Source organism: Pelophylax lessonae (genome assembly GCF_965119305.1).
Source record: "Pelophylax lessonae genome assembly, chromosome: 9".
Taxonomy (NCBI): Eukaryota; Metazoa; Chordata; class Amphibia; order Anura; family Ranidae; genus Pelophylax; species Pelophylax lessonae.
Genome location: NC_138776.1, coordinates 266,330,202 through 266,352,448, shown reverse-complemented (window position 1 = coordinate 266,352,448; position 22,247 = coordinate 266,330,202). Strand labels below are relative to the sequence as shown.

Sequence of the window (22,247 nt, the reverse complement as noted above, 5' to 3'; positions counted from 1 at the left end):
TCGGGGATCGAGTGTGGAGATCCGCCCACTTGTGTAAACAAAGCAGGCAGATCTCCTAAGTGACAAACAGGGACAGATTGCAGGATTCAGCATAGCTGAACCTGCGATCTGTGCCTGTGTCACACAGTCCCCTCCCCCCACAAACGTTAGTAAGCACCAGGCATACAATTAACCCCCTGAACACCAAAAAGTTAACCCCTTCCCTGCCAGTGTCATTTTTACAGTGACAGTGCATATTTATAGCACTGATTACTGTAGTAATGTCTATGGTACCCCCAAAAGTGTCAAAAATGTCAGTCAAGGGTCCGATCTGTCCGCCGCAATGTCGCAGTCCCACAAAAAAAAAAAAATCGCAGATCGCCGCCATTACTAGTTAAAAAAAAAACAATAAAAATTACATACATTTCCCGTAGTTGGTAGCTGCGATAACTTTTGCGCAAGCCAATCAAAATACGCTTATTGCGATTTTTTTTTTACCATAAATATGTAGCAGAATACAAATTGGCCTAAAATGTTAAAAAATCTTGATTTTTACATTTTTTTGGGGGGGAATTTCATATAAAAAAATGTGGAAAATATTGTTATTTTTTCAAAATTGTCGCTCTTTTTTTGTTTATAGCGCAAAAAGTAAAAATCGCACAGGTGATCAAATACCACCAAAAGAAAGCTCTATTTGTGGGAGAAAAAAATGACATAAATTTAATTTGGGTACAGCGTCTCACAACCATGCAATTGTCCGTTAAAGTAACGCAGTGCCGAATTACAAAATATGGCCCGGTCAGGAATGGGGTAAAATCTTCCGGTCTTAAAGCGGTTAAAAATACGCTCATTGAGAATTTGTTTGTCAAAGACATGTAGCTAAATACATTTTGGCCTAAATATATGACAAAAATTGAATATATTGGATATTTTTTAACTGTCAAAGTAGAAAAATATTGTTATTTTTTCAAAATTGTCGCATTTTTTATTAATATCGCAAAGAATAAAAAGCGCAGAGGATATCAAATACCACCAAAAGAAAGCTCTGTTTGTGGGAAAAAAAGGATGTAAATTTCGTTTGGGTACGGCATTGCATGACCGCGCAATTGTCAGTTAACGTCGCACAGTGCCAAATCGCAAAAAGTGGCCCAGACGTACAGCAGGAAAATCCTCCGGTGGTAAAGTGGTTAAGCACCTGCCACTTTATTTTATACATTTTTTGGTGTTGATATTTACATCGCAGGCACTTCATTAGCACTTGACACCTTCTAGCACATTCACTTTAGCACTGTACCCCCATTTGTTAGTATGGAGGAGGATGGAATACCGGGAGCATTTATAGAGGAGGACAATCCTACAGAGATCAGCACAGGTGGGTCATTAACACTAAATACATTCCTCCACCCATACTGCTCACTGAGCAGAAAGTGATAATGAGGGAGGAGTCAGTAACCCAATGATGGTAGTCTTCAGGATCAGTCCAGTCTTCATCTTGGTTGTTCTCCCCCCATCCTCACTCTCTGACCTCTGGTGGGGCTCAGCCCCGCTGTTATTCATGACTAAATCATGGACTAAATAAGGAAGTGCAGGACTTCTTGTGTTGGGAAGATGGCAATGAGTGATAGAGGGGGAGGGGACACTCGTCCTATAATACCCTCATCAGTGTCACTCCTATAAAAGACAGTTCTCGTTGTTTCCTCACTCTCTGACTAAGGTCCATGAATAAAGAAATCAACTGGTAGGAGATATGAGGACCAATTTACTAGTTACCTTGAGAGGGAATTGTAAGATCCTCAGAGACAAAGCTGCCTGTTGTGGGCGGAGTCCTGGTTTAGGGGAACCAATCTGATGATGTCTAATAATAATCTTTGTATTTCTATTTTAGTACATGGACAGGAGATGAGGAAAACCTCAGAGGATTGTCTCACTTTGTCTCCAGACTGTAAAGTAGAAGATGAGGATATCACACAGTATAGTCCAGGAGAAAACCCGACTACCTCAAATGTCCATCCGGGACCACACAGTGTAGATGGACCATCGTATTCCTCTTATCCTGAGGAACCTCAGACTGTGAGGGACAGTGCCGGACCATTGTATTCCTCTTATCCTGAGGAACCTCAGACTGTGAGGGACAGTGCCGGACCATCGTATTCCTCTTATCCTGAGGAACCTCAGACTGTGAGGGACAGTGCCGGACCATCGTATTCCTCTTATCCTGAGGAACCTCAGACTGTGAGGGATGGTGCCGGACCATCGTATTCCTCTTATCCTGAGGAACCTCAGACTGTGAGGGACAGTGCCGGACCATCGTATTCCTCTTATCCTGAGGAACCTCAGACTGTGAGGGACGGTGCCGGACCATCGTATTCCTCTTATCCTGAGGAAACTCAGACTGTGAGGGATGGTGCTGTCCTTCCCACAAAAAAGAGGGTTTCTTGTTCTGAGTGCGGGAAGTGTTTCCATTTTGAATCCAGACTTATTGTGCATAAAAAATCTCACACAGGTGAGGAGCCGTTTTCCTCTTCTGTGTGCGGGAAAGTATGTTTAACTGAGTCACAGCTTTCCACACATCCGAGCTCTCGCAAGGTTCAGACTGTGAGGGATGGTCTCGTCCTTCCAACAAACAAGAGGTTTTCCTGTACTGAGTGTGGGAAGTGTTTCAGTTCTAAATCCAGTCTTCATATGCATAAAAGATCTCACACAGGGGAGAAGCCGTTTTCCTGTCCTGAGTGTGGGAAATGTTTTTCAAGCAAGTCACATCTTTACAGACATCAGAGATCGCACACGGGGGAGAAGCCGTATTCCTGTCCTGAGTGCGGGAAATGTTTTTCAAGCAAGTCACATCTTTACAGACATCAGGGATCGCACACTGGGGAGAAGCCGTATTCCTGCCCTGAGTGCGGGAAATGTTTTTCAAGCAAGTCACATCTTTACACACATCAGAGATTGCACACGGGGGAGAAGCCGTATTCCTGTCCTGAATGTGGGAAATGTTTTTCAAGGAAGTCACTTCTTTACACACATCAGAGATCGCACACGGGAGAGAAGCCGTATTCCTGTCCTGAGTGCGGGAAATGCTTTTCAGGGAAGTCATATCTTAACATACATCAGAGATCGCACACGGGGGAGAAGCCATATTCCTGTCCTGAGTGCGGAAAATGTTTTTCAGACAAGTCACATTTTTGCAGACATCAGAGATCGCACACGGGGGAGAAGCCGTATTCCTGTCCTGAGTGCGGTAAATGCTTTTCAAGAAAGTCACATCTTTCCAGACATCAGAGATTGCACACGGGGGAGAAGCCGTATTCCTGTCCTGAGTGCAGGCAATGTTTTTCAGCGAAGTCCAGTCTTAACAAACATCAGAGACTGCATACGGGGGGAGAAGCCAATTTCCTGCCCTGAGTGAGGTAATTGTTCCTCATGGAAGTCCTGTCTTCCTGTACATCAGGGGTTCCACACAACCCTGGAGGTGTATTAGTGCCTTGAGTGCGGGAAATGTCTTCTATATGAATGTTGGTGGACATGTGGGGAAGAAGCACACCCTGATATACACCTCAGATATACTCCATGGCTGATCTTCATCATGTAAGAAACACTTCATAAGGAGATCAGAGATCACCAAAGACATGGATGAAGTGTTGTCCCGTGTTGGCCATTGATAGCAGGAGAAAAATAAAAATGGAGTCCTTACCTTTCATTGGCTGAGTACATTTTGTGTGGGAAGATTTCACAAACACTTACAGGTCTGTTTAACCACTTCATCTCTGGAAGGTTTTAACCCCCTTCATGACCCGGACATTTTTTTGCTATTCAGTACTGCGCTACTTTAACTGGTGATTGCGCGGTCATGCAATACTGTACCCCCAAAAAAAAAAAAGTATATAATATTTTTCACACAAATAAAGCTTTCTGAGTGCGGGAAGTGTTTTAGTTTTAAATCCAGACTCAATGAGCATAAAGGAACTCACACAGGGGAGAAGCCATATTGCCGCCCTGAGTGCCTTCTGGTGATATTTGATCAGTACTGGGTTTGTTATATTTTGTTATTTAAACGAAAAAAGACCTAAAAACAAAAAAACAATACTTTCTGTTATAAAACATATCTAATAAAAAATGTTTAAAAATCAAATTTTTCTTCGCTCAATCCCTAACCCTCAGAATTATAACCATCAATTGACAACCTTTGAAAGATACTGTTCAGATACAGGAAATATTTATCACGTGATATGATAAATACACCTGAAAGGCAATATCAATTATCTTATTTTGACAAATGGGAGAGGGAGTTGTCTTGTGCCTTCTCACCGGAGCAGCATCAGAGTATGATCAACCTTGTCCATAAATCCCCTATATCAGTGATGGCGAACCTTGGCACCCCAGATGATTTGGAACTACATTTCCCATGATGCTCAACAAAACTGCAGAGTGTATAAGCATCATGGGAAATGTAGTTCCAAAACATCTGGGGTGCCAAGGTTCACCATCACTGCTCTATATGTACTAAATATCAAGAAACAAATTCTAAAATATTGACAAGGTGGTATTACACTCCATATAAATTACACAAAATCTGGATTAATAACTCGGATCGATGCTGGCGCTGCTCTTTAGAAGAGGGCACGTTAATCCATATTTTTTTGGTCTTGCCCCAAATTGACGGACTTGGAAAATGGTTAGAGTGATCATGCAAAAGTTTACAGAAGTTGAGATTCCGGAAGATCCGGCTTTTTTTTTCTTCTACAACTAAGGGCTCTTTCACACGGGCGTTCCTTTTTTTTTGCCCGATCAGGTCCTTTTTTTTTTTTTTGTAACGGACACGGATGACACTTGTGTCATCCGGTCCGTATGTCCGTTTTTCATCCCATCCGTTTGCGGATGAAAAACTGACATAATGCATGTCTATGTAAATACTGTCTGCGGATGACACCACTGACATCCGTTTTTGCTTCAGTTCCGTTTTTTGAAAGGAAGAAAAAAAAGGGTTCTCCTCCGTTCAAAAAAACTGAACTGAACTGAACTGACAAAAAAACGGATGTCAGAGGATGATCATCCGATGACATCCGTATTTACATAGAGATACATTATGTCAGTTTTTCATCCGCAAACGGATGGGATGAAAAACGGACATACGGAACGCCCGTGTGAAAGAGCCCTAAATAACTCATCAATGAGGAAATGTAGAGTATCGGTAATATGTCATCTTGCAAATACGGCCAGACTTTGTATACCCCTTTACTGGAAAAAACAAACCTCTCCAACCATAGCAGGTTGGGTTCGGAAAATAGAGGAAATAAACAAAGTGGAGGATTTAGTAATGACAGCTCAACATAAGAGGGAAAAATATATAGAGACGTGGGGAGCATGGAATCTATTTATCTTATCGAGAGAAGGTATAGCACTACTAGATTGAAAAATTGAATGGAAGTATGATGTAAGCATTGAGTATTTTTCTTTGGGTAGAGGTAACATTTTCCCGCCAGGAAATGGAAGGGATCACTATCCTTCCCCCCCCCCCCCTTTTTCTTTTTTTTTTCCCCTTTCCCCTCTTTCCTTCCCCTCTGGGTTTTTTATTTTTGGGTTTTGAGGGTTTTTTATGTAGGTATAAAACAAGGAAAATTGGGGTGGGAAGAGACTGTACTATGTGTAGCTTTATCATGAAGACAAGTTGGCTGTATAGGAATAGAAGTAGGGTACTGCAGATAAATTGAGATAAGAGATTGTGATTGCTATATATTTGTATTAAAAATGATGTATTAACCCTACTTTTTCCGACATTGTTAAATTACTTGATTATAATGTATACTTTTGTTGTACAGACTTATCTCAAACCCTTAATAAAAAATGTATAAGTGCAAAAAAAAAAAGAAAAATCGAAATTTTTTTTTAGAAAATTTCTAAAAAAACAAAAAAACAAAACAAAATCGAATTCCTTCATAAATTTTGACAAAATGTATTCTGTTACATGTCTTTGGTAAAATAAAAAAAAAAGAAATTTCAATATGCGTATATTAATTGGTTTGTGTGATTAGAGTGTCTACAATAAAAAGTATATATACTGGACTCTTTATTAATTCATTTATTTATTTATATACTAGTAATGGCGGTGATCAGGGACTTATAGTGGGACTGTGATAGTGTGGCGGAAAATCTGACGCTAACTGACACTGGGGGGAGTAACTGACACTGACATCACCATTAATACCAATACAGTGATCAGTGCTAATAATATGCACTGTCACTGTACTAATGACACTGGCTGGGAAGGGGTTATAGTGGGACTGTGATAGTGTGGCGGAAAATCTGACGCTAACTGACACTGGGGGGAGTAACTGACACTGACATCACCATTAATACCAATACAGTGATCAGTGCTAATAATATGCACTGTCACTGTACTAATGACACTGGCTGGGAAGGGGTTATAGTGGGACTGTGATAGTGTGGCGGAAAATCTGACGCTAACTGACACTGGGGGGAGTAACTGACACTGACATCACCATTAATACCAATACAGTGATCAGTGCTAATAATATGCACTTTACAAATGACACTGGCTGGGAAGGGGGTAACATCTAGAGGCGATCAAAAGGTTAACTGTGTGCCTAACAATGTTTTAATGTGTGCTTCTTTTTTTTTTTACTACGGATCTCTTTGTTTCTTATCCCTGCTTTGCATGGATAAGAAACAGAGAGATTGTTCCCTCTGTACAGAGCTCTGTGTTGATTGTCAACACACGGCTCTGGGCTGTGATTGGACACAGCTGATCAGCTGGTCCCAGCCATGACCTGCTGACAGACTCCCGCATGTGCACGCCCTACACCTGAAAACAGGCAATGAAGTACCAGTATACTCTTTATGGGCCGCTCATCCGCAGTTCAATGCCGGCAGGCGGTTCGTAAGTGGTTAGAAAAAAAACGTGACACGCATTGGCTGAGGCATGATGAATGTTGGTCGTATTTCCTTTGGATTTACCAAAACTATGGAATAGGAAAGCCCACCTATCTATCCATTCACTCTGTATCCAATCAGGCAGGCTCTTGCACTACATCAGGGGTGTTCAACCACTTGCGGCCCCACAGAGTTTAGCATCTGGCCCAGGCCTGTCAGGAGGGACACTGGGGGTGCCATGCAAACATAGTAGCTGTGGCTGCTTACGTTGACAAACCAGGCAAATGCACGTGTGGAGGGATGCCTGGGTGTATGAAGTACCTGATCAGAGGCCGAGGTGCTGAGAGGGCTTCCCTTGTGGCTAACTGCAAGGCACCCCTGGAGGTGGGGACAGGGAGTTCTGTGCCCAAAGGAACAGGGGTCGTCAGCTCCGACAGGCTCCGGTGAAGAGATGACTGCTGTGGTAGTAGCACATAATGTGTAATGCAATGCAGGCCTCCTTGAGAGGTTCCGGAGAAGGTAGCCAGGAGTGAGACAGGAGCGAGGTCAAGGTCAGGCCAAGGGGTCAAACACAGTTTATCAGGCAGTAGAGGAGTCTGAAGGGGCAAGCCAGGGGTCATACACAGGAACAGCAGACTGGAGGTAAATAAGCCGGTGGTAAGAGCCAGGAGGAGAGAGACAAGATAGGTGAGGCAAGCCGGGTCATTAACGGGTAATCCAAGTAAACAGGAACTCACAGGGAAGCTGAAGATCATCCAGCAACTAATGGCTGGAGCAGTCTGGGTTAAATAGGGCACTGGGCGCCAATAATCATCACGTTTTGCGTGCACCTAGGCGTACGCGAATGCGCACGAATCTTCGTCAAGGATGTGCATTCGCGCATGCACCATAGCGCTCACAAATTTCTATGCGCCCTTGTATTAGTCTGTAGAGTGTGGGCGGCAGATCCAGCTCTCTTATGAGAGGTTCTCTGACAGGGTGTCAGGGCACCAACTGCGGGAGAAGGGCTCTATGGCCCAGCATCTCTACCTACACTTCAGCAGGAGAAGGGCTCTAGAACCCAGCATCTCTACCAGCACTTCACCTGGGCCTTTATAAGGAAGCCTGTCAGTGATTACAGCTGCTGGTTGATCTTTGGCTCCTCCAGTGCATTATCTCCATGATCTTCCTGTTCCTGTTACTGACCCGGCTTGTCCTTCACCTGCTTGCTTGTCCTTGTCTCCTGCTTGCTTTATGTGTTCGACCTCGGCTATCTTGGGTGCTCTGATACCCACCTGGCTCCTGACCTTGGCTATCCACCTGACCACGTCTGCTCTGGAACATGCAGGTTTCCAGGAACAAGCAGGTTCCTCAGCAGCGCTCTGTCACCAGGCTGCAGGTCATGTACTCACACTCTGAGGTCAAAGTTTTTCTTGTTCTGCTGTCCTCGGGCAACTGAGACACCCTGAGCCTTTTCATAGTTTGTTTTCAGACTTTTCCTCAGGTGGTCCACAAATCCTTTGTGGGACATCATCAAGGTATGGTCTGGAGTCATGGCCAAGTCAACCGTCAGTCAAGCTTTTTGTCCCAACATGTAATGATTCAGTACTGTTTTAGGCATGCACAATGTCTGCGATATACTTACTTCAATGCTGTTTCTGTTAAGGAGTGAGGGTCCCAAACATATCTAGGAGAGTACCATTGAACCTCTCCAGCTGAGGGTCCTCTTGAGGGTAAGTAGTTCTGGACTTTTGGATGCCTAAAAGGCCTAGAAGCCTCTTGATGAAGTTCCTTTCAAAATATCTCGCCTGATTGGAGTGGATGCGCTGAGGTAGGCCATAATGCACAAAGGACTTTTCCACTAAGATCTTGGCCACAGTGGATGCATACTGGTTCTTTGTGGGAAATGCCTGTGCACACCGAGTAAAGACGACATAGCCAGGGTAGTTAATCGAAGGTTGGCAAAACTGGCATTTCTCCAAGAACAGCTTAAATCCCTCATCATGAAGTCTCTTCAGGACCTTCTTCAGATGTTCTTCCAGGGTCTTGCCGATCGAGTTCATGTCCCCCACTGTGTTTTCCATCAGTCTCTGAAAAGTGGCTGGAGCCCCAGACAGACCTTGGGGCATCCTTTCAAATTCGAACAACCCAACTGGGTTAATGAAATCTGTCTTCTCCTTATCTTCAGGATGCATGGGAATTTCATAGTAACTACTTTGCCCCTGGCAAGCTCTTCTGTGCATCTTCTATCCTTGGGGTGGTATATTGGAGAGGGATGGTCTTTTGGTTTAGCGTCTGATAGTCAATGCACAGTCTCAGGGAACCATTCTTCTTCCACACCACCACTATCGGGGAAGCTTATGAACTCCTGGACCCCCAGATGACACCTACCCTCTTCAGTTCTGCCAGCGGTTCATGTAGGTCTTCCAAGTCCCCTAAGGGAATCCATCGGACTCTCGCCCCCTAAATGGCTTGTCTTCTTGAAGGCCGATTCGGTGTTGGGCACTTTTTGCACACCCTGCATTGAACTCACTCTTTGAGAATGTATTCTGCCATCTCAGGAGCTGGATCTTGGCTCTTTCCTTTCATTCAGGTGAGAGTGGGGTGTTCTTCCATTAGAACTCCTCAACAGGGATTCCATCCTTCACTCCCCCCCACCAAATCGGACAGTGAGACTGGGGCATCCAAGTTCACTTGCCCTAGCAACATTCAAGCTGGCATCTTCACTGATGACGCCATAATGTTGTGGACACAAACTGGTACCCTATGTGACTTCGCTCTGGTTGATATCACTTCAGGAATTATCTCCACCCTATGTCTTCCCTCTGGCGGTCAGTTTCCAGAACAATGAAAGAGCCTGGTTGCTTCCAATTGAACTTGACTGATGCTCAACTATTTCACTGGGTTTTAGTACCTTCTCACATTTGCCCAAATGCCATATCTTCCCCACTCCTTCAGCTGGGGCTTTCTGCTTTTGCGCCAGGCGCTGATATGCTTGTCTAAGCATTGGATGCATACCTGGGGTTGGAGTATCAGGCTCCAAGACAAGAGGGGTCAGCGACCTTCTGACAAGATCCCTGTTGATTCCTAAGATCAGGGAACCCTTGTTGGCCGCTGGGGGGGTGAGGAAAGTCCACCGCTAGGGTGTCAAACTTTTCTATTTTTACCAGCCATGGAGGGGTCAGCTTGACTAGTCAATAGCTGTAGTAGGGGAAATTCTGGATCCCAATGCCCCATATCTCTAACTACTCCAACTTCTGCAAGGGCAAGTGTTTGAGGTGCTTGTCGTAAAAGTCTCAGTAGAGAAGGGTCACTTGTGCCCCATTGTCCAGAAGGACCTTTGTGTAGGTTCCTTCCACTTGAATAGGCACAACAGGAGAAGGTCCCATGAGCTTGGCAGGGAACTTGCGAGAAGTGGTAGAATTAGCCTGTCCTGTGGCTTGTATCTATGCCCGCTTCTTGATGGGCTTTGGGTTTTGTTTGGGTCTCTGTTAAGCCCCAGAGGGCTGGTATGCACCAATTCATCATGATCGGCTACTTGAGGGCAATGAGAGCAAATTATCTGGTTGTTCCGAAACAGCAGTGGGGGCCCTATGGAACATTTTAGGCTTTTGCTGTGGCTTCCTTGCGTCTCTGCCTTTCAAGCTAACTGCTGCAGACGAGCACCCTCCTTCACCAGGTCCCTCTGAGGTTTCCTGTCAGCTTCTCGGAACTGGGTGGTATATTTTAGTGGACTTGTGTAGACAGGTAGGTAATGACCTGCTCCTCTGCATTGAAAACAGACTACTTGGCTCATAGGTATCTCTGGGGAATGACTGTACGGTTTGAAGTCTGCTTGGGTTCTGAGGCTCTCTTGCCAGGCAGTGTGGTGATTTTAGCTGCCAGAGGTTTATTATTTCCATCATTTGAGACATCTGTGACTTCAGGGTGGCTATTGGCCTCGGTTACCCCCACTGACCCAACGTCCACCAGAAATGCTAAAGCTGGCTGGGCTACGGCCTACTTGCCCTCAAACATGGCTTCTTCCTCCCTAACTACCTTAATAAGCTCAGGATATTATAATGACATGGCATTGGCTGAAGTCTTCCGCTGATTCCAGACTGCTTCAGAGCGTATAGAGCACCTCTCAAGATCTACTGCATTCTAGCTTTATCTACGGCAGAAGGATGAAGCTTGTTGGTGACGAGGGTCACCAGTCGGTCTACATCGCTATGTCTCCGCTCATCAAGAAGGGGGGGAGAACTCCTTCTCCCGCAGCTGGTTGAGTTTCCCCTCTCCCTGCTTCCTGGGCCACCTCGTGACTTTCCCCTTGGCTGCCTCATGTGTCTCCCCTGGTCTCTCTCACACACACTGTTACCCTAGGCATCCTGGGGGGTTGCAGCCCCATGGCCCATATCCTACAATGGGGTCACTCATCTTTGGGACTACATGTCTCATGGTGCTCCTCTCCATTGATCCCTTCCCCCCTGCCAATGAGGAAGCAGGGGAAAGGAGCAGAGCGGCCATGCTGTCCTTGCTCTGTCGCCCACGCCAGCATGGCAGCTAGAGTAGAGGGAGGGGGAGAAAATCCCTCACAGCAACTGCTGTGTTAGATTCTCCCTGTCAGCTCCACTGCCTGTGTGTACTCACCTGAGGCAGCGGCGGCTAAGAGGGGAAAGTGGATGGGGTGGAAGATCAGCACCGGCTACATTCATTACCCGAAACCCTGGAAACCTTTGGAGGAACCCTGGCTGAGAAAGGCTGGACTAGGCAGTAATATATTTCTTTCCCCCTTGGTGGGAGTGGAGATGACCCCATCTATAAGGATATATGGTACATACACACACAGCACAAGGCCTTGTCCACTCAAGAGACGTTTCTCGGGGGCTGCAGTTCCTCTGAGCTCCACAAGATGATGATCTCACGTCTACCCACACAGGAAGTCTCTATGGAAGACAGGAAGTGATGTCAGGCACAGACAGGAAGTTCCGGGTCAGAGATGCGGCGGGAGGAAGCAGAGAGGAGACATTGCTCGAAGTGGTAAGAAGATATTATTTCATATTTACACCCAGTAACCCCCCGTCCTCTTACTCCATAGTCACTATGACGTCTTTTATCTCCAGCAGATGATGATACACACATATATAGTGTGGAAACCTAGATTGACTCCTTCAGGGTCAGAACATTTCCTCCACTTACAGGGCCAAAACAATTCCTTAATTGTGGACATAAAATCTAGTATTATGTTCCTCTAAACAAACAGCACTGACAATAAATAGAGAAGACAATGACCGTCCTGACCATACATGACCTACAAAGGGCAATTATTACACTACACAGGCAGCCTATGGGCAATCATTACAATATGCAGCCAACACAATGATGGAGTGCCGGGGTCAGGAGTATGGAGCATAGAGCCCCTTACATTGCTGGTCAGGAAGCAAACATTCCCCAGCCTGCCATGAAGAATATGTTTAATCTTCGGGGTAAGAGGAAGGAAAATACTGAGGGTTCTGCGGGATGTAGAGGAGCTGAGGGGTCTGTGAGGAGTAATGGATAGGTGATGGATTTTAAGGGCTCCTTAGTGGGTAGTGGAAAGCCTTGCAGTCAGAGTTCTGGCAATTTTCCTGATTAGCTGGCAAAACAAACGAGGAGGTTCCCCTTCCTGGATGTCATGGTGACCCTACATTGACCTCACAGCTCTGCCTCAGAGCAAAACACGAATACAGAAGAAGGATCCTATTTATCGTTCCTTATCTTCAGATCTAAAACAAATCAAATCCAGTTCAGAAATAAAGCAAACCCAACAGAGAAAAGATAATTTATGATCCAGCAGGTCAAGAGAGTCCCAAATATGTAATAACATTAAACAGTCCAAACGAAATGTTTTCCCAGCAGTCCTTTAATGTACAACACCCCCCCACCACCTCACATCCGCATCCTATTATTGTGTGACCAACACCATCCAAATAATTCTTGCTTTCATTTCCCAAAGTTATCCGTCTACAGGGAGACCTGTATAGATCAAATGACGGAACCAATGAGGATGGAGGAGGACCGGAGCTACGTGACTGAGAAGATACTAAACCTCACCCTGGAGATCATCTATCTGCTGACTGGAGAGGTGAGGAGGATTCTGGGAGGTCACATGACATCACTCTTATCTCTATTAACCACTTAAGCCCCGGAAGATTTTACCCCCTTCCTGACCAGGGCCTAGTTTGCGATTCGGCACTGCGTGACTTTAACAGACAATTGTGCGGTCGTGCGACGCTGTACCTAAACGAATTTGACGTCCTTTTTTTCCCACAAACATAGCTTTCTTTTGGTGGTATTTGATCACCTGAGCAATTTTTTGATCATGCACTATAAACAAAAAAGAGCGTCAATTTTGCAAAAATAACAATATTTTTCACATTTTTTATATAAAATTCCGAAAACAAAATGTAAAAATCAAAATTTCTCTTACGTCCTCCGACAGTCGCCGCCCACTCATACAGTCTTTACCAATGGGTATTGACTTCCTCTCCACAGGAGTAACTAGGCACAAGACTTGTTAAAAAATGATTTTTTTCTTTGCATTACTAGCTGTTTATCTTGTCAGCATTAGTTAGTCGGATCTTCAGATCGAGACGGCGTTTGCAGAGCTGAGAGTCGGACTGGCCGTCCTGGTTTTCCAGGACAGGGGGGCTTGATGGAATCCCAGCCCGCCATCGAGCGTTTAGCAGGCTATGTGTTCTCCCTGGCCTCGCAAACAACCCATCCCTGTCCTCAGGGATGCAGCCTGCGAGGTGGCTACCTTGCCCGGACGTCTCATCCACAGTTCTTCGTGCACTATTGGCGTCCTGCATTTTTGGCTGACGGCACCCCTGCCATCTGAGGGTGGGTGGTTTCCCCGTGCAATGTGAGGCACCCCACGCCATCGGGTACAGGTAAGTACATTCTGTGTGGGGCCTCTGTCTGGGGCTGGCAGTCCTGTGTGTCTGTGGTATACCCTCATGTCTGTGCGCTTTTGGGCCCCCTGATCCCGATCACGGCCTGTGCGCTGTGTGGGTTTGTGGGGGTCCCTCTCCTGTGTCACTTTAGGGTGCTTGTTGGAGGTACAGACACATGTGGTGACCACTGCAGGGTTAAAAACCGCCGGTCCGCCATTTTAGGTGTGGGCAACATGTCTGGCTTCACTATGGGCGCTTATACAGCATTGTATGTGGTGTTTTTTGGCGCCTTGCGGCTCCATCTTGTGTGTGGCAAACGTTCGTTCCGAACACATGTCGGCGGCCATGTTACCGAAGCCTCCCATTACTTTCTATTGGCAACCATTTTTCCTTAGTCTGCAGCCTCAGTTCAGCCTCCTGCAGGTGACATCACTTCCTCCTTTTACTCTGGAGAGTTCGACTGCGGTGGTAATGCTTGTGGGGGTCTGTCCGCTGTCTTTTTACTTGTACAATCCTTCTGGCCATCAGCTATCCTGAATAAGGGTCTGTGTATCACAGTTATTGTAGCGGTGTGCTGCGGGGGCCTGCGGCGCGCTTAAAGGGCCAGTACCTTACAAAAAAAGAAAAACAGTGGAATTTTTGTTTTTTAACATGGATTCTCAGGACAGCAAATTTCCCACAGCCCTGGTGGGGGATTCAGGTTCCTCTGCTATGTCTACTTTGTCTGCTGCAGTGGCGACTTAGGTGTCCAAAGTGGAGATTCTGATGTCTGAACGTGCTGCCAGAAAAAGGCCTAGTTTGTCCTTGTCTTCTGATTCTGAATCTGATATGGTTGCCATAGGTGGTCTCGCTCTTCTCAGTCTGAGGGGGAGGCGGAGGTTGCAGGGGTGGATGATTCCCCCCCTGGGACGGCCAAGGACCGCGCAGCTATGGATGCGCTGATTCTTGCCATCAAAGAAACACTACATTTAGAGGATGAGCCCAATCCTCCGGGCATTGTGTCCTCCTTTGGCACACACCGGACCCGCAAGGCGGCGCAGGTGTTTCCTTGCTCCACTGAGTTTCACGCTACTGTGAATGATCAATGGCGTCATTTAAAACGCAACTTTGTGGTGCCAAAAAGGTTTCAACTCCTTTATCCCTTTGCGACTCCTACGGATTCGCGCTGGTGTGTGGCCCCTCAGGTGGATCACACTGTGGCCAGATTGAACAAGGCCACTTTAGGTCCCACCGAAGATTCTCCGGTGTTTAGGGATCCTACGGATAGGAGAATGGAATCCCTTGCCCGCCATGCTTACATGGTGGCGGGTTCCCTGCTTAAGCCCATTTTCGCCTCTGTCATGGCGGCTCAGGCTGTGGCGGACTGGACCAAGGTGCTTAGACGCACTCTCGTGGCTGATTCCGCTCCCCCTACTACCGTAGCGATGGTGGACCAGATCCATCAAGGAGTCATGTATTTGTGTGAAGCGGCCTTAAATGAGGCCCCATTAGCTGCGCATCTGTAAAGTGTCGCGGTGCTTAACCGTCGCCTAATATGGATGAAGAGCTGGTCGGCTGACCAGACTTCGAGAAAAACGGTGGCGGACATCCCTTATGCGGGGTCTCGTCTGTTTGGGGAATCCCTGGATGAATTGGTTAAAGGGGTCACTGGGGGCAAGAGCACTCTGCTGCCCCAGAATCCAAAGGGCAAGTTTTTCCGCGGTAAGCGGGGCCCCTCCTTTAAACCTAATCAGGGATCCTTTCGTGCCTTCAAGTCACAAAACAAGGGGAAACCCTTCAAGGGCCAGGGTGGCCAGAGAAAGCCCTGGGCAGGCAAACCAAAATCCGGCCAGGCTGTTGCGGCGGCCCAGTCCGCCTCTGCCTGATGGGATGGGGGGACGTTTGCGCGGTTTCCTCCAACCTTGGCTGCTCCGCATTCCGGACAGATGGGTTCAGGAAATCATTTGATCGGGGTACAAGATCGAATTCCTTTCACGGCCGGCGGACAGGTTCTTTCCCTCAAATCTTCATTTGACCTCGGGGCGTTTGCAGGACCTGTATCAGGCGGTGCAGGATCTCCTCGCCCAGGGGGTGATTGTCCCGGTGCCTCATCGGGACAGGTTTCGGGGGTTCTATTCAAATCTGTTCACCGTGCCCAGAAAGGAGGGCAAGGTGCATCCGATTCTGGACTTAAAAGCTCTGAACCGCTTTGTGCGCGTTTGGAAGTTCCACATGGAATCGCTCCGCTCAGTGGTAGCCTCCCTGAGTCCAGGCGAGTTTCTCTCCTCTATTGACCTAAAGGATGCAGATCCCCATTTTCGAGGGTCATCAGAGGTACCTCCGATTCGCCATCACGGAGGAACATTATCAGTTTGTGGCGTTACCTTTCGGTCTTGATTCAGCTCCAAGGGTGTTTACCAAAGTGCTGGCTCCCGTTCTGGGCCTGTTGCGGGCTCAGGGCATTGCGGTCTTGGGATATCTGGACGATCTCCTGTTAAGATCGAGATCAGAGCCTGCTGCGCGATCTGTCCACTACGGTGCAGACGCTTCAGGAGTTCGGAAGGACCATCAACATACAGAAGTCGACTTTGTCTCCTTCGGTTCGTCTCCCATATTTGGGAATGGTTCTGGACTCCGCTCAAGCGAAGGTGTTCCTGCCGGAGGACAAGCTCCGGACCCTACAGAACGAGGCCAGAGCCCTCCGGGACAACGCATCCTCGTCACTAAGGACCTGTATGCGGGCCCTGGGGTTGATGGTGTCAGCCTTCGAGGCGATACCGTTCGCTCAGTTTCACACAAGGTCTCTCCAAGGGGAGATCCTGAACAGATGGGACAGACTCCCGCAGTCCTTGGATCAGAGATTGTCTCTGTGTCACCAAACCAGAGTGGATCTTCTGTGGTGGCTTCAGTCCCCGGCGGTGGTGGAAGGGAAATCCTTCCGGCCGTTGCTATGGACAGTACTTACCACGGATGCCAGCCTGTCGGGCTGGGGTGGAGTCCTGGGCAACCTGTCTGCCCAGGGCACTTGGTCGGTGGAGGAATCCTCCCTCCCCATCAACATATTAGAGTTGAGAGCGATCAGGCTGTGCCTAATCCATTGGTCGGACCATCTCCAGGGCCACCCTGCACGGGTGCAGACGGACAATGCCACTGCGGTGGCTTACATCAATCCCCAAGGGGGCACCAGGAGTGCCCGGGCGGCCCAGGAAGTGACCAGTATTCTGTCTTGGGCCGAGACTCATGTCTCGGCAATATCGGCAGTTCATATTCCGGGTGTGGAGAATTAGCAGGAGGATTATCTGAGCCGCCAGACCCTGGACCAGGGGGAATGGTCCCTACACCCGGAGGTGTTTCAGATGCTGTGTGCGAAGTGGGAATCCCCGGATGTGGATCTGTTTGCGTCTCTGCTAAATCACAAGGTGGAAAGGTTCGTGGCAAGAACGCGCGATCCTCTGGCAGACGCCTCAGATGTGTTGGTAGGTTGGCCTCGGAACCGACATTGGTGATTCTGGTGGCGCCAGACTGGCCACGCCGGTCCTGGTACGCGGACATCGTTCACCCGGCCGTCGAAGCCTCCTTGGCGGCTGCCAATGCGAGAAGATCTACTGTCTCAGGGACCAATCTTCCATCCTGCTTTACAGTCGCTGGCTTTAACGGCATGGCTGTTGAAAGCCAGGTCCTGAGGGACAGGAGTCTTTCCTCAGAGGTCATTCATACCTTAAATCAAGGCTAGAAAAGCATAATCGGGTAAGATTTATTACCGTACATGGAAAGCTTATTTTGCCTGGTGTGAGTCCAGGGGCTTCTCTCCTCATTCGTACTCGGTGGCGAGAGTCTTGGCTTTCCTTCAGACTGGTGTGGACCAGCGCCTTGCGTTGGCCACGATTAAGTACCAGGTGTCTGCACTGGCAGTCCTTTTCCAGCGCCCGGTGGCGTCTGATTCTTTGATTCGCACCTTCATTCAAGGTGTGCGTCACTTGGCTCCTCCTCGAAGGGAACCATTACCTCCATGGGACTTGAACTTGGTTCTATCCATATTGCAACGTTCCCCGTTTGAAGACATCAGGGAAATCTCGTTACCTCTGCTGTCTAAAAAGGTTGCCTTTCTTGTGGTGATCACTTCTGCTCACAGAATGTCGGAGTTGGCGGGTTTGTCCTGCCGCTCCCCTTACCTGGTGGTTCATAGGGATAAGGTGGTCTTGCCACCTAACCCGTCCTTTTTTCCGAAGGTGGTTTCGGATTTTCACCTTAATGAGGACATTGCTTTGCCTTCGCTCTGTGTGAAGCCTAAGCATCCTAAGGAGGTTGCTTTGCATTCCTTGGATGTTGTCAGGGCGATCAGGGTTTACCTGTGGTCGACTGAATCTTTTCGGAAATCGGATTCCCTCTTTGTCCTTCCTGAGGGACCTCGGGAGGGTATGGCTGTGTCTGCGGCGACCATTTCAAAATGGATCAGACAGACAAGTGTGCAGGCCTATTCATTAAAGGAATGGGTACCTCCGTTACCTGTCAAGGCGCACTCTACCAGAGCGGTGAGTGCGTCCTGGGCCTTCCGACATCAGGCCTCGGTGGCCCAGGTGTGTAAGGCTGCGACTTGGTCGTCGGTGCACACCTTTTCTAAATTTTACAAAATTGATGTTCTGGCATCGGCGGATGCCTCCTTTGGCCGCAAAGTTCTCTGTGCGGCTGTACCATAAGGGAACCATGGTTTTATTTCGGGTCCCTGGCTGTTGGGGTTGTTTACCCCCTTGGTTATTTGCTTTCCTGGGTTGTTGCTCCTGTTGAGCCTTTTTTGTTACCCAGAAGGTTACCTTTCTATTCACGTAAGGTTCCAGGATTTCTCCAGAGCTTCTCCCATTCTTTGGAACTCTCTACCCCAATCTGTCCGACTGTCCCCTAATCTATCCATCTTTAGACAATCCCTGAAAACCCTTCTCTTTAAAGAAGCCTACCCGGCTACTAACTAATAACGCTGTTTCTCTTGCTCCATCAGCGCATCCCCCACAGCTATTGCCTTTTGTATCAATTGACCCTCCCTTTTAGATTGTAAGCTCTAACGAACAGGGCCCTCTGATTCCTTTTGTTCCAAATTGTAGTGTAACTGTAATGTCTGCCCTCATTTTGTTAAGCGCTGCGCAAACTGTTGGCGCTATATAAATCCTGTATAATAATAATAATAAGGTTCCTTTCTCTGTTGTGGGTACTGCGTTGACTTTCTGATGGTTGCGTTGCCCACCCCTCATGTCTACACTGCTTTGGGACATCCCATTGGTGAAGACTGTATGAGTGGGCGGCGACTGTCGGAGGACGTAAGAGAAAACTGAATTTTTGTAAAATCTTACCGTAAAATTCCTTTCTCTGAGTCCTCCGACAGTCGCCGCCCCCGCCCCTCTATTGGGGTTCTCATACATTTAACTGCTTGCTACCAAACTGAGTTGGGATGGCTGATTGCAGGGGGGTATTGGACCAGTGGGACAGCCCCAATGGGTGTGTCTATGCAAAAATTCTTTGTTTTTAACAAGTCTTGTGCCTAGTTACTCCTGTGGAGAGGAAGTCAATACCTATTGGTGAAGACTGTATGAGTGGGCGGCGACTGTCGGAGGACCCAGAGAAAGGAATTTTACGGTAAGATTTTACAAAAATTTCGTTTTTTTAACATTTTAGGCCAATTTGTTTTATGCTACATATTTTTGGTAAAAAAAAATAGCAAAAAGCGTATTTTGATTGGATTGCACAAAAGTTATTGTGTTTACTAACTAAGGGAAATATTTTTGTCATTTTTGTTGTTTTTGCCTGTGAGGGGCTGACTGCCGACGTAAATCGTCGTTAGGCAGTCGGCAACCGGTTAATAAAACACAGATCTGACCACAGAGGTGAGGAGGATTCTGGGAGGTCACATGACATCACTTTTATCTCTAATAATAAAACACAGACCTGACCGGAGAGGAAAGGAGGATTCTGGGAGGTCACATGACATCACCCTTATCTCTATTAATAAAAGATGGACCTGACCGGAGAGGTGAGGAGGATTCTGGGAGGTCACATGACATCACTCTTATCTCTATTAATAAAAGATGGACCTGACCGGAGAGGTGAGGAGGATTCTGGGATACTAACATGATATTCCTATTGGTTCTCCAACACAGAGATTTCCTCTTCTGAAGTCAGGTGATCATATGACCATCACAGTGCCTCCATGTGACTCCCTAAAACCTGAGAGACACAACATGGAGAAAATTCTAGAAGTCACCAAGAAGATGATGGAGCTGCTGACAGGAGAGGTGAGCGGTGCTGGGAATTCTGGGACATTATCCAGTAACAGACAAGGGATGTGTCTGGATGGTGACTGTATCATTGTGTGTGTCAGGTTCCTATAAGGTGTCAGGATGTTACTGTCTATTTCTCCATGGAGGAGTGGGAGTATTTAGAAGGACACAAGGATCTCTACAAGGACGTCATGATGGAGAATCAGCCGCCCCTCACATCACCGGGTAAGAGGAGACTTTATTGTAAAGGAGAGAGCAGTACGGAGGCTCCACCTAGATCCCCCATCATCTGATAAACACATAGAAACAATGTATTCAGTCAGTGTGTGTGTTTCCTACAGATGGATCCAGTAATGGGCACCCACCAGAGAGATGTCCCCGTCCTCTGTATTCCTGGGATTCCACACAGGAAGATCACACCATCCCCCACCCTCATCAGGTAGATGATTAATAATTACTGTATTGGTAGATGTGATTTGTATGCAAACATCTTTGTTATAATAAATATTTTATTATATATTTAGAGTGAAAACTTTAGAGATTATAATATTGTTGTTAAAGAAGAATATAAGAGAGAGGATGAGGAGTATGGTATGATGGAGGAACTTGAACACAAGGATCTCTACAAGGACGTCATGATGGAGAATCAGCCGCCCCTCACATCACCGGGTAAGAGGAGACTTTATTGTAAAGGAGAGAGCAGTACGGAGGGTCCACCTAGATCCCCCATTATCTGATAAACACATAGAAACAATATATTTAGTCATGGGTGTTATCTAAATTTGATGGAGGACATCCCTAATGTATCAAACAGCCAGGAAATATAGAGAATGCTCTATTGGATTTTTAAGGTAGAAACATAAGATTTTTCAGCCCACGGGACAATAATCTAAGTGCCAGCAGACTGAGAGTGAACAATATGGGGGGTTGGTAAACGCCCCAGTTAGACCTTTACAGGGCTCAATATATCAAGTCCTGAGCTATTAGCCAGGACTTAAGGGTTACTCGCCACCAGTTGCCCCTCCCAACTCCTACCCTGCCCCGCCCCCTAATTCCGCCCCTAAACACGCCCTCATAAATTATCTCATAAAATTACACTGTTAAATGTTTTTGCATTAATGCAGAAGTTACAAAAATAAATATTAATAACATTTTCAGTGCCCATCAGTGCAGCCTCATCAGTGCCCATCAATGCAGCCTATCAGTGACCATCAGTGCAGCCTCATCAGTGCCCATCAATGCAGCCTATCAGTGACCATCAGTGCAGCATCATCAATAAAGCTTATCAGTGCAGCCTCAACAGTGCCCATCGGTAAAAATTCAACAGTGCCCATCAGTGCCCATCAATGCAGTCTCACCCATGCCCATCAATGCAGTCTCACCCATGCCCATCAATGCAGCCTCATCCATTCCCATCAATGCAGCCTCACCCGTGCATGTGAATGCAACCTCACCCGTACCCCTCAGTGCAGTTTCATCCGTGCCCGTCAATGCTGCTTCACCTGTGTCCGTCAATGCAGCTTCACCTGTGCCCGTCAATGCAGCTTCACCTGTGCCCGTCAATGCAGCTTCACCTGTGCCCGTCAATGCAGCTTTATCTGTGCTCGACAACGCAGCTTCACCTGTGCCCATCAGTGGAGCTTTATCTGTGCCCATCAATGCAGCTTTATCTGCGCTCGACAATGCACTGACCAGTGCAGGGGAAGAGAGAGAGAGGAAGAGGAAAGCTGGCCGGATAATGACAGAGCGCGGATCATCCCGCTGTAACAGCTTTAATTGTAACTGCCGGGCGCTCGCCGACACACATAGTCCCGCCTCCTAGCCCGGCTCATTTGATAGAATGGTTGGCCAGGTGTTCTGTCTATCAAATGAGCCGGGCTGGGAGGCGGGACTGTGTGTGTCGGCGAGCGCCCATCACTTACAATTAAAGCTGTTACAGTGGGATGATCCACGCTCTGTCATTATCCAGTCTTCCTCTCCTCTCTTCCCCTGAGCGGCTCCCGGAGCAGCCCCACACTCCTTGCCTTAAATAATTTTCCACTCACAAAATGCGAGCAGGCGAGTGGAAAATTTGAGGGCTGCCTTTACATAGATATAGATTTAGTCAAAGTGGAAACCTGAGAGATTCTAAAGTTGAAATAAAGCAGAAGAAGTAGAGAGGTATGTGAGGGGTGATCAGCAGTCTATGGAGGAGGATGGAATACCGGGAACATTTATAGAGGAGGACACTCCTACAGAGATC

The 22,247-nt window shown here is 47.2% G+C and overlaps 1 protein-coding gene across 1 annotated transcript in view; it reads left to right on the top strand.

Annotated features, from left to right (window-relative positions):
* The window catches only part of LOC309564447 (uncharacterized protein), a 714,240-nt gene that overhangs the window by 607,644 nt on the left and 84,349 nt on the right, over positions 1-22,247 (top strand). Inside the window, 1 exon segment of the mRNA XM_082269077.1 lies at positions 2,371-3,232. Coding sequence (XP_082125203.1) covers positions 2,371-3,232 — 862 coding nt within the window.